General features: G+C 45.0%; 1 protein-coding gene across 1 annotated transcript in view; it reads left to right on the forward strand.

Moving 5' to 3' along the window:
* Positions 1–1,435: 1,435 nt before the first annotated feature.
* The window catches only part of C3H8orf88 (chromosome 3 C8orf88 homolog), a 31,824-nt gene continuing 19,638 nt past the window's right edge, over positions 1,436–13,621 (forward strand). Inside the window, exons 1-2 of the mRNA XM_066378760.1 lie at positions 1,436–1,573; positions 7,876–7,974. Coding sequence (XP_066234857.1) covers positions 7,902–7,974 — 73 coding nt within the window. The 5' untranslated portion in view covers positions 1,436–1,573; positions 7,876–7,901. The remainder of the gene's footprint in view (positions 1,574–7,875; positions 7,975–13,621) is intronic.

Here is a 13,621-nt window from a genome sequence, read left to right on the forward strand (position 1 = left end):
AGTGCTTTAATTATCTAAGCTTATGACATGTGTATGTATATGTTATACATGCCTGGGTGTGTATGTATATGTGTGTGTGTTAGAGAGAATCGGAGACAGACAGACACACAGACAGGAAGGGAGAGAGATGGGAAGCATCGTCATAGTTGCGTCACTTTTAGATGTTCATTGATTGCTTCTCATATGTGCCTTGACCCAGGGGGCTCCAGCCGAGCCAGTGACCCCTTGCTCAAGCTTGCATCCTTGGGCTTCAAGCCAGTGACCTTGGGCTCAAGCCAGCAGCCATGGGATCATGTCTATAATCTCATGCTCAAGCCAGTGACCTGGGTGCTCAGTGTCCCAGGTCAACACTCTATGCTGATCAGTCATATATTTTTGCGCATATACATAAAATAGCTGTTCAAACACCTCAACTTAAATATCCTATTATGAAGTCATATTTACAAGTCCCAAACTGAACTCATATTTCCTTCCCCAAACCTGTTCTACCTCTTGTATTCTCTACTTTGTCACCACCAGCTACTCACTTATTCTCCTCAATTGAAAACCCAGGAGTCACTCTACATTCTCTTATTCACCTCTTCCATCTACTGTCCCTAAACTCCATTGATTTTGGGATCCTATTCTGTTTTTCCCAGACCCTATTCTGTTCTGGAGTTATTGCAAACACCTCCAAGGAAGCCTTTTCTGTTGCTATGCCTTCTCCAAAATCTACCTTTCATACTGCCGTCAGGATAATCTTTCAAATATTAAAAAAAATTAAAAAAATAAAAAACCTGTAAAAGATTCAAAATGTGATTCACTCCACCTCTCCTGTTCCATGTCCACCCAGACATGTTTCTTATCACTTCACTCCTCCTTCAGTGAGGCTCTCGGCAGACTCCTGGGCAGTCCTGTCCTGGGGTCCCAGGTCTGTCCCCACTATTGTCCATTGGGCTGGAATAAACTTGCAAAGGAGAAGCTCGATTCAGAAGGAGTTGCATCAACTAAATTTGTTCCTTCCTGGGCGGCAATCTGTATGACAAAAAGTATTGCCTGAAGTTGTCATTCCTCCCTGATCATCTCAGCCCGACTGTACTCCTGGGCGGGGCCGCTGCTCGGACCTCAGACCTGGCTCACAGACGCGGCCTGAGCCACACGCAGGGCCACGCGGAGAACCCCGTAGGCTATTCGTGCGAACGCGCGCTCCTGAGCCTGTCAGCACCTTGGACACGGCTCCGCTTTTTCCCTGCAGCCTTCGGCCCCACCACTCCGCCAGCCGCCCTGATGCCCCGCCCCTAGCCCCGCCCCAGTCGTTTTGATGCCCCGCCCCTAGCCCCTCCCAGTTGTCCGAAGCCTCGACCCTGAGCCCATCCCTGTCGCCTCAGCGCAGTCAGCCGCCCGAGGCCCCGCCCCTCGGGCTTGCCTAGCCTCCCGAGGCCCCGCCCCCGGCGCCCGGACTCGAGCCGAGCCGACGCGCTGTGGAGGCCGTTCCTCAACCGCAGTGGGGCTCTTGGCCACCGCGGGTTTTGGCCACCGCGTGTGAGCTGAGCATCGCGACGCTGTTGGCCCGAGTCCTCCCGATGTTGAGGCGGTAGGTGCCGGGGAGGATGTGCTGCGCTGGGCAGAGGTCGGGCGCGTTGTGAGGAGTGGGTGGGAGCCGTTGAGCGCTGGGACGCGGGATACTGAGGGGGAGGAGGGACGCGCTCGCGGCGTGGAGGCGAAGGGAGCGAGCCCGCCCGAAGGAGGGGAAGCCGGGCGACGGGGACCCCGTTCCTTCCGAGGGGCGTGACAACAACCCTAACACTACAAAACACTCAGGAGTAGGTGCCCGTGCCCTCGTCCTCGGACCGCGTGCTTGGGGGTGGCGTTGGGACCACTTTTCATCGACCCTGCCCTGGCGCTGTCCTTACTAATTTTGGGCAAAAGTGTATTTTCTTTTTACATTACTGTAGTTGTTTTTGTTACTAATAAAATAAATAACAAACTAATAGCTACTTACCTGAAATTATAGTCAACAAGAAAATACAATGGGAAATAAAGAACCAAGAACCATGTATTGTCAGTTCTGGGAAGAAAACACAATGGCCAGTGAAGGTGTAAGACGTGCCTGCCGTTCAAGTGACCGGCAGCAGGTGCGATTCCGGCGCACCGCGCGGTAATTCCGTGTGGACAGTGTAACGGGCGGACTGGGGCAGAGCCGCGGCCACAGCCCCTGCGTGACGGCCGCCGTGCAGCGCCGCCTGGTGGGTCTGCGCTCGGGTGCAAGGCTTTTCCCAGGGAAAGCCTCTGGTCCAGGCAGGGCGTGAGATGGACAGTGCCACGGGACACTGTCGGCCTAGCACTGCCTGGTAGTTTAGTTTCAGTTTTTCCTGAGTGACAATGCCTCCATCACCCAGGTCTGGATAATTTGTCCCTTCGCCCCCGCTCTGTTCTTCGTTACTTTCCCCTCCGTTTCCCAGCTCCACACGCCGGTCTGTGCCCAGTGTCGCCTTCATTTACGACCCGCTCTTTAGGACCTGTGCTTTACTAAGGTGTCTCGAGATATACCTGTAGATGTTGTCAACTTACAAGGAGCATTTGGTGTCAAGGAATCCTAATTTTGCAAAAGTACTATTTTGTTTTTATTTTTTTGTTTTTAGTGAGAGACGGGGAGGCAGAGAGATAGATAGATTCCCGCATGCACCCAGATGGGGATCCACCTGGAAAGCTCACTAGGGGGCGATACTCTGCCCATCTGAGGCCCTCGTTCCGTTGCTCCGCGAGTGAGCCATTTTTCTTTTTTTTTTTAGCGACTGAGGCAGAGGCCAGGAAGGCTCCTCAGCACCCGCCTGGGGCAATCTTGAGTCCTCAAACTTTTTACACAAGGGGCCAGTTCACTGTCCCTCAGACCGTTGGAGGGCTGCCACATACAGTGCTCCTCTCACTGATCACCAATGAAAGAGGTGCCCCTTCCAGAAGTGCGGGGGGGGGGGGGCGGATAAATGGCCTCAGGGGGCCGCATGCGCCCCACCAGCGGTAGTTTGGGGACACCTGGATGGCTGCTGGAGGGGAGAGAGGTGGGGGGGAGAGAAAGAGAGAAAGGGGAGAGGTGGAGAAGCATATACTTCTCCTGACGGGGACTCGGACCCGGGACATTCACACTTGGGCAGACTCTACCAGTGAGCCAACCGGCCAGGGCCTAGGAAAAGAACTATTTTGAAGTGGAAAATCGGATTAAATCTTATCTGCCTATCATATGGCTATACATGAACTTACTTAATTTTACATGATCTTATTTCTTAATTGCAGTGGAACCATCAGCACTTTTTAAACAAATCTACAATGCTAAGTTGGACATTTTAACTATGATGCCTAGCTTTTAAGTGTAGTACATGTTGTGATTTATGATTAGTATGCAGCATACAGTGGGTGCCTACAGAAGTAGGAAAGCATTGTAATCCCATAATTGTAAATTGAGGAAATGGAAATTATGAGAACGTACCAATTTATTCAGCAAGACTTTATACAAAAATGTCTCTACTCAATTTATTTTTTAATCCATACATGAAGTGTACACATGGAATAGTGAAGACCCAAGTTTACATACAGATGAGGATCAAAACCTCTTTGTACCAATTATTAATTATGTGAGCTTGAGCATTTTTTTTTTGAGTCTTCTGTGAATTGACTAATAATGATTTTCTATAACGCTTACCTTGGCTCAAACTGATAGATAATATATATAAAGCATTTAGCATGTAATAGGACCTAAAAAACTGGAGTTTTAATTTAAAAGATTAGTATACAGAATGGGCAAAAGTAGGTTTATAGTTGTGAATATATAAAACAGAATTTATTCTTGTATTATTATTTATTAATTATTGTATTATTTTCCATAGGAACAATAAACCTACTTTTGCCTTACCTGAAACTTCGAGGTTCACTATTTGCTTCCTGATGTTGTACTTAGGATTCTGTTTCTTTTGCAACTGTTGTCCTTTGTAACAGTTGTTATAAATGCCTACCTTCAAGTCTAAACAAACTTTTGGAGCTCTACGTTCAGTGAGTGAAGTAGGCTTTAGAGATTAAGGTTGAAGTTACTTTATATAGTGACTTCAGAGTTCAGTTAAGTCTTTATTACTTTTTACATAAACTGAGAACTAGGCTTTGGTTTGTGAAGTCCTGTCCTTCATAGATTACTACTGTGGAGCACTTTTGCAAAAATAATTACTTATAAATACTTGCCTTTTCCATTAATAACACTGTTTAAGATATGATACTATTATGTAGTACAGGGGTCCCCAAACTATGGCCCGCGGGCCACATGCAGCCCCCTGAGGCCATTTATCCAGCCCCCACTGCACTTCTGGAAGGGGCACCTCTTTCATTGGTGGTCAGTGAGAGGAGCATAGTTCCCATTGAAATACTGGTCAGTTTGTTGATTTAAATTTTCTTGTTTTTGATTTTAAATATTGTATTTGTTCCCATTTTGTTTTTTACTTTAAAATAAGATATGTGCAGTGTGCATAGGGATTTGTTCATAGTTTTTTTTATAGTCCGGCCCTCCAACGGTCTGAGGGACAGTGAACTGGCCCCCTGTGTAAAAAGTTTGGGGACCCCTGATGTAGTATGTTATGTAGCATGCATCACAAACTCATTCTTTATACTGTCAGTGTCTGTATGGCACCATCTTTTCTAATTCCCTTAACTGTTGTGGATTTCTATGACTGGAGTCTTTGCTATAGCTTTCCTACTACAAATAGAAAGGGTAGGTGGTACTAAAAGTTCTTTTATTTTTTGTTTATTTACTTGCATTGTAAAAGTATATAATAGTTCTGTAACTCCCCAGCTTTTGACAGTTCCTCGTATGAGTACAGTATTGTGAATTTGCATTGCTCAGCAACTGGAAGACTTTACAACCTACCAACTCAATTTCAGCTGAGCAATGAAAAACAAGAAAGCACATGTCAGAGTACTCTATTGTGTTCTGATTCCTTTGTTTCATTTGGGCAACATGATGGAAAGTTACTACATATGGGTAGTACCAGTATTAGGGTCCCAACTAAAATGGCTAGGATAAACATTAAATTATGCATAAAAGATTCCTTTTTGGTCTTCATTTTGTTCCCTTCCACATAGAAAATATTCAATAAATATTTGAAATGTTTTTCCTACTTATGCTTATAACTTATTTTTGTTTCCTGTTATACCAAAGTTGTATTGTCAGGAAATATAGACAACATTAGCTTTGTTTAGAATAGCAGTTCTCAACCTGTGGGTCGCGACCCCGGGGGTCGAACGACCAAAACACTTAGGCGACCCCTGTGTTGAGAACCACTGGTTTAGAAGGTAGTTAATAGCCATGTTGAAATACCAGGTAACAGCCTGACCTGTGGTGGCGCAGTGGGACAAAGCGTCGACCTGGAACACTGAGGTTGCCGGTTCGAAACCTTGGGCTTGCCTGGTCAAGGCACATATGGGAGTTGATGCTTCCTGCTCCTCCCCCTACTCTCTCTCTCTCTCACTCCTCTCTCTCTAAAGATCAATAAATAAAATAAAAAAATAAAAAAATCTTGAAATACCAGGTAACAGACACATTACAAACTAGATAGGCATTAACTTGCTGACTTGTATACTTCTAACCTTCAGGAAAAATAACTATTTTGAGCTTATTTATCATTGCTAAATTTGAGAGGTTGTTTATAAGTTTATGATTTTAACAATTGAATTATATACTTCTAAAGGCATTTAAAAATATATGAAAGTATTTCTTTGGAGCTAAAAGCCAGTTATTTACCTGTAAGGCCAGGGGCCACCGCTGTCATGGCCATGCAGGTTCTCATTAGGTTCAGACGGTAAAGAAATAGTGGAGCCAGAAAATGGTGGGCCATTTCATTTATTAAAGTCTCTCTCTGGCCGACGAGCAAACAACAGGGCATTCAGGGCTCACAAAGCCCTGACGCATTCTCTGGTTCCACAACCAGGAGAATCTTCTCCAGTTTCTCCTAGAATCAAAGGCCCACCAGTCTCAGTGGAAATGGCAGAAGCCCCTCACCTCTCGTTCCCCATCCTCACACCTTCTTTCTCTCAGCACAAACTGGCTTCTTCTTTGGCACTCTGCATTCTCTCTGCTCTCTCACTCTGCAAACATGGCTTCTTTCAGCCTCTTCTTCTCTCTTTGCAAAACTACCTGGACCCACAAAACCCCTCCTCCAGCAAACATTAGCAAAACAATGGCCCTTCCCAAGCAGGAAGGTAATTTGCAATTTCACAGACCACACATACCTGGTGCTGCCCAGCACCATTTTGTAACGATAAAAGTGAGGAGACTCAAAAAATACAAATTTTACAAACTCATTTGCCCAACATTACCCCATTTTATACTTAGGGAAATACAGTATTTTATTAAATATTTTAACAGACCATTTGGTTCAGAATATTTTTTTTCTTATTTTCCTCCTTAAAACCCTAGGTGTCTTATGATCAGGTGCATTTTATGGAGTGAAAAATACAGTCGTCATTTAGATTAATGATCTGCTTATGATCATATGGCTGTGAGTGTTTCTGGGGAGCATGTGCAAAGTCAGGTGGAGTTTTGCCTTTGACTTGGTCTTGATTGGCATCAAAATTTGAAAAACTATATGCCGTTCAGGCATCAGAAGATTTTAGTTATATTTATAAAAAGTATTTGAAAGGCAGAAACCGTGGGACTAACCGAAAACATGAGGCTGGTATGTTCCAAAAGGACATTTTATTTTTAAAATCACTTGGGAGCAAGTGGACTGAAACCAAAGGGTGTCAGTCCCGAGCTGCAGGAGGGGGCATTAGATATAGGGAATTTGCTGGCATGGGGTTTGTGCACTTGGGCAACCTTAGGTTAGCATATCGGAGTTCTTGTGACCTTGGTTACTGACTTAACAAGGGGAATTCTGCTGCAGAGACACAAGTTCTTTGATGTGGCACAGACTTGGTGTCCTTGGTAAATCCTGAAGACAGCCAAGAGGTCAGAAATCTCCCTGTCTGTTGAACAGCTGGGGGCCTGAGTCTGTGAGCCTGCTTTTACAAACTTCTATTGTGACTAAAAGCTCCCCTAATGGTCAGGTCCCTCCCCAATGCAAGCTTTGCTACATTTCAAAGTGAAGGCCAGGCAGTTTTTAGGAGAGAGAATAGCAAGCAAATAAACTCTACCTTTACAAAATGTTTGGGTGAGGGAAATATGAATTTTATAGAGGTTAATTTAACCTTACAGTATTTAAATTTATAGATTTATTTTAGTAAAACTTATTGCAGGTATTAAGATAAAAAGATAAATAAGATCTAGTTTTTTTGGCCTCAGCTAACTCAGTCCAATCAAATAAGCATGTCCAGGCATACTTCGTTCTATTGCGTTTCACAGGTGTTGTGTTTTTTACAAATGAAAGGCAAGATCCTACATCAGCAAAAAGAGTATGACTTGTTTTACTGTTTCACTGTACTACTCGCTTTATTACAGTGGTCTGGAATTGAAACTGCAGTATCTCCGAGGTATGACTAATGGATTTACTGTGCTACATTTTAGAAAAATTGATAGACAAAATACGTACAGTAGTTCCCAATATAAGAAGAAAGAAAAATTATTATTTTACTGTCAAGTATTTGTTAGGAACTAGACAATCGTGTGAATTATTTTATTTAATGTTACTGTTGAGAAGAGAGGAAGTGAAGAAAGGAAAATGTTTTAAAAAGGGAATGTTTCATTGTGACAGATGCTATAAAGGGGGCTAAAGTTGTTGCATTTTGAATGCTTCTTTTGTGTTTTCTACCTTAATTTATAAAATCAGTATTTTCAAATTAATGTTGTGGTTATTTATATACATACATGTTAAAGCATCTTATCTTGTCTAAAAAATAAAAATGTGTATTTCTCTCCTAAAGTATGGAACTTCAAGGTCTTTGTGATAATGGAAACCAAAAAATTGATTGGAAAATCGCTTCAACCTGCAAGACCTATTCGTCATCTGACTTCTCCCTCTGGTGAGTAATATAGGTATACATCTTTAAATATTAATTGGTTAAGGCTAATTAGTATTTCAAAGGCTAAATATATAAAGTAATGTTTATGATCAATATTAAATAAATAAAAAGTAATTGTGGGGCGGCTGTGTTAGGCTTGCTCGTGGGTTTGCCAGCTGCAAGCACTTTGCCTGATTGGTGTGTAGGTGCTTATCAGCACCCCGTGTGTATGGCCTATATAAATAAGGTGACCAACTTTTTTACAATGAAGAGGACAAAAATAAATTGAAGAAAACAATATTGTAAATAAAAAAAAAAAACATTTTATTCATTGCAACAATAATACACTATAATAGGATAAATGCATAATAAAATATTTTATATTGTAATTATGCTTATATGCCTATTAATTTTTAGTAATAATTATAATAAAAAAGTACTCATTTAGATACAAATATGTCACATTACACACAATAGATCGACTCTGCATCGATCGAATACGGGCATTTACAAATTAGTTTTCCAATATCAAAAAGGAAGACATGTAGGAGGACACTTTTTGAGGGAGGACGGAACTTACAAAAGAAGGACTGTCCTCCCTAAAGGAGGACAATTGGTCACCTTAATATAAGGCTATGTGCTTGTGTTCAAGGGAGATTGGGGACTGCGGATGCGCAGATTGCCTGCCTGCCACTCTGAGGGGCCATTTTGCTGTTTGTTTGCCTTAGAGGCTGTTTCCCCTGCCTATGTGCTTGTCCGCCATTGTGAGATTTTATTAAACGGAATGGCCCTAATGCTTTCTGGCTCTGCAGTTTCTCTACCATATGCCTGAATCCAATGTGGAACTGCCTGGCCTCAGCCACCAGTATTGTAATAATTATCTCTTCCAAATAATTTAAAAGTATTACCAAAGACAAGGATTCTTAATAGTTTACCAACCAACAAAGGTAGTGTAATTAATGCTCATGGCCGAGGCCAGGCAGATTCTCATTGGGTTCAGGCAGATGGTAGAAAAACTGTGGAGCTGGAAAGTGTCAGGCCATACCCATTTATTGGAGGCTGGCAAAAACAGGCAAGCAAATAAACCACAAAAGTGAAAGAGCTAATAAAGGAAAATCTGCTATTCACAATAAGGGCAAGAGAGCAAGGAAAACCACACCTCATGGTGGCGGTAGAACAATCTGGGAGAATTGCCGCCCACGGGAAGCACCCACAGCCTTATATAAGCTACGCACACTTGCCTCTGCCACATGCTCATACACTAATCAAAAAGCAAAACAGTACAGTCTACAGCCACAGAATTACAAACACAGCTATTGGCGAAATGTTAGAGTTGTCAGTGGCACCAAGAGAGAAAAATCTTTCCCTTCTGGCAGAATACAGGCCAGAGTCCTGTCTGTAGACACCACAGTAGCAGGTACCAGAAGCTGCCTTGGGTAGACATACAAACCTTATTGGCCTGCACACCAGGATCTGCTGGTTTGATGTGCAGCAAAATGGGAGAACTCATTATGGGCCATAAAGAAATTACAAGGGTGCCCTTCATAATGCTGTCCCCCTGAGCACTCAAGGGATAATACACTTCTACCTTAGGTGACCAGGTGCTGGTGGACCAGAAAGTTAACTGGAGGTTCACCTCTAGCCCTCTACTTTACAGTGCCAACAAGACTACCTATTGTAGGTGGGGGGCCTGTACAGCCCAGGACCATGTCCATTGAAGCTGTTGGCCTTCAAGGGGGGCTGCTGGGGCAGGCAAAAGCACGTCGCCCTGCCGTCCAAAGCCCAGCTTGAGCAAAGCGTCCTTGGTGTGTATCTGCAACTGGATGGGAGCAGCTGCCCAGTGCAGGAGGGCCTCCACTGGAGCTGCCCCCCAAACCCCTGTCGAGGTCTCTCAAAATCCAGAGTACTGTCCACAAGCAGCATGTCCATCCAGTAAGGGGGCCAGTGCTGCCCTCCTGTTGCAGTCTCTGCTTTAAGAGGCCATTACACTGCTCAATCATATCAGCAGCCTGGGGGTGATAGGGGACATGGTATTTCCAGTGCATTCCTAGGTCTTGAGTCCCTTGCCTCACCATATTCCCATGAAATGTGTACCACTGTCACTTTTAAGAATCAGCAGCCACCTGTATGTAGCACTCAGGTGGTCCAGAGACTGAATGACAGCTTTTTGGTCTGGGTTATGAGCAGAGTAAGCAGCATGTAGACCAGTGGGAGAATCTACGCAGGTGACTGCATACTGGTACACATCCAACTTTGGTAAGGGTCTGATGATGTCTGTTTGCCACTGTGTCAGTGGAACACGACCTTTCTGGATCTGTCCAGGTAATGCCAGTTGTCTCTGTGCGTGCTCCTTGGAGCACACTGCACATTGCTCCCAGGCTGCAAGTACCTCTGCATAGGACACAGGCAAGTTCCACGCCTTAACCACAGCCCACATAGTTTTTTTGTCCCGCATGGAGCAGACGCCAGTGGAGACACTGTGCCACGTCACCTGTAGACACAGTCTCCACAATCATTGCACCCTAGTCAAGGTGTCTACCTCATCTTTCCCAGGATGGGCTAGAGTAGGGGTCCCCAAACTACGGCCCGCGGGCCACATGCGGCCCCCTGAGGCCATTTATCCGGATCCGGCCCCTGCCGCACTTCTGGAAGGGGCACCTCTTTCATTGGTGGTCAGTGAGAGGAGCATAGTTCCCATTTAAATACTGGTCAGTTTGTTGATTTAAATTTACTTGTTCTTTAAGTATTGTATTTGTTCCCGTTTTGTTTTTTTTACTTTAAAATAAGATATGTGCAGTGTGCATAGGGATTTGTTCATAGTTTTTTTTTATAGTCCGGCCCTCCAATGGTCTGAGGGACAGTGAACTGGCCCCCTGTGTAAAAAGTTTGGGGACCCCTGGGCTAGAGGTACATGCCCTATGACATGGTATAATGTGCCAAGTAGCAATCCAAAGGGTCAGTCCACGATAGACAGCCCAGCTGTCAGTGCAAATCACCAGAGGGGTAAGTTCATTATGGGCAACTAGGCATGTGGTTCTTAATTATGCCCATTGGCTGCTCTGGCCTGTACCTGTGTCCATCCAAACAGTCTTAGTGGCCGGATGGAAGGCTATGGTGTTCACTTGGCAGGTTGGCTTCTGCTAAACCATCAGTATACCAGGCAACCTCAGGGATGGGCATTTACCCCTCCTTGTAGGGACTGACTTCAAGTTCTGCTTCCTGTGCCCCAGCTCCACCTGACTCTATGGTCACAGAGATGACTGGACCCATGACTTCCTGCAGTTCTGCTCTCAATGGGCTGTTGCTAAGAGCATAGCATTGTTGCAAGTATGCACCCCACTTGGCCAGGGTGGAGGTTTGGTTGCCCAATCTCCCACTCATCCTGCAATAGGGTATGTGGTCTTGACCATAACTGGAGTTGTGATTGTAACACTCTCAGTGGCTAGGAGGGCAGTATACACAGCTGCCAACTGTTTCTCCACTAATGAGTAATGGACTTCAGCGCCTTTGCACAATTGGGACCAAAACCCAATAGGTTGCTGTAGGCGCTCTGTCTGTTGCTACAAGGCCCATCCAAACCCCTCAGCAGTTACATGAACATCAAGCTCACAGGGCCGGGCAGGATCAAACATGTTCAAGGTCTGTGCTACCTTGACAGCTCTCTTAGCTGCTGCAAATGCACCTAGTGCCTGCTCAGTCCAATCCAGCGAACCCCCTTCTGAATAAGGTGATATAAAGGATGCAGTAACTGAGCTAAATGGGGTATGAATGCTCACTTAGTACCCCGACATTCCTGGGAATTCCTGTAACTGCTTTAGCATAGTGGGCACAGGGTATGCTTGGATCTTATCTATAACTGTGTCAGGGATAACCTTTGTCTTAACCGACCAGACAACTCCCAAAAACTTAACAGATAACCCAGGTTCTTGTGATTTGCCCTTGTTGACCGCCCAGTCACACACTTTTATATAGGCTAGCAGGGTGGTGACTGCTTGTTCCAGTTCTGGAAGAGAGTCACTAGTTAGCATAATGTCATCAACATAATGATACACACAAACTGCCTCTAGTTGTCTGTGTAGCCAGGTCAGCAGCTACTAGCTCATGACACAAGGTGAGGCTATGCAAATAGCCCTGTGGTAATACTGTAAAAATCCATTGCCGTCCTTCCCAAGTGAAGGCAAATTGTTCTTGACTCTGCATCTATATCAACAGAGAAAAAGGCATTAGCCAAATATGCCACAAAGTAGTAGGTCCCCAACTTCTGGCTTAACTGATCCATTAGGTTAGCTTTGAGGGTATGGCAGCATGCAAAGGGGGAACAACTTTATTTAGTTCCCTGTAATATGCTATCATTCGACAGGTTCCGTCTGATGCAGCCTGTGCCACACTGGAGAGTTGTAAGGGCTGTCTGCCGGCCTGATGATCCCACCTTTTCTAGTTCGAGGACTGTCCCAGTGATTTCTTCATAGTTGCCTGGCAGGTGGTACTGCTTTGTGCTAGTCACACGCTGGTAAATGGGTAATTGCATGGGGGAATGTGCTGCATGTACCCGCAACACTGCCTTCATGACCCGGACTTGCAGGCAAAACTTCCCAGCTGTAGTTTCGAACCACAGTCCTTTTAAGACATCTACCCCCAAAATATATTCAATAATAGGGGATACATATTCCTTTTATGGCTTAGGAGGCAGTCTTCCTATCCCCAATGGAATAGTTATTGGCTTCGCTTGAACAGTTTGGCCCCCATACCTGTCAGTGGCTACTGGGGTCCCATAAAGAAGGGAACATTCTGCACCTGTATCCACCAATGCCAATACCCACTATATATTAAAAGGGGACCAGTGGATAGCCAATTCCATGTGTTCCCTCCTTTCCCCTCCTGTCCCTGTTAGACAGGTCCCTCGGCCTTCCCCCTATTCAAACTGGAACAGTGTGTGTTGGGGGTCCTCTTCTCCTCTAGTGGTCTCCATCATAAAATCTTGTAACCATGCTGCCCTTGTGGCGACCATTTTATTGGTAGCTGCTGGGGTTGTTCCTCTCAAGGGCTGGAATCTGTCCTTATTTAAGCTGCTCCCAAAGCTCCAAAAGAACCTTATTAGGCTTGCTATCCAATTTTTCCCTATCTGCCCCAGCCACAATCAAATCTACCCCCATCTGTGTTCGGGTAACTTTCACAGGCCCATTCCCCTTGCTAGTTGGAGGGGCAGCACAGGCCGCAGCCCTCACAGTTTTGTAATTTCGTGCTACCTCCAGCTCCCCCAAATCTGTTACCATCTGTGTAACCATGTTGATAGGCTGTTCCACATAGGGGCTCAGGATAGTCACTAGTGACTCTAAAAAGACTGATGGGGCACTGCAGAGGATAAGATCCCGCATCCTGGCCATAAAGACTTTCTCATCTGGTCTACGGGACCCTGGGTGGAAAGCAGTATTTTTTTTTTTTTTACTTAGTTCTTAAAGGACCTTTACTAACTCACTATAGCACTCCACCAACTCACTGCCTCTGGCATATCCCCAGCATTCTGCCAGACCATACGCATGGCAGCCATCACCCATTCTAATAGGGTATGGTTTCCTGGGTTGTCATGGCAGTTCTGAAGACGCTGCCTCAAGGAGGAGTGTGTGGTCACGGTGGCCAATTTCTCCATCTCTGTTCTGGAGAGCATGAT

The sequence above is a fragment of the Saccopteryx leptura genome, chromosome 3, assembly GCF_036850995.1.
Source record: "Saccopteryx leptura isolate mSacLep1 chromosome 3, mSacLep1_pri_phased_curated, whole genome shotgun sequence".
In the NCBI taxonomy this organism is placed as follows: Eukaryota; Metazoa; Chordata; class Mammalia; order Chiroptera; family Emballonuridae; genus Saccopteryx; species Saccopteryx leptura.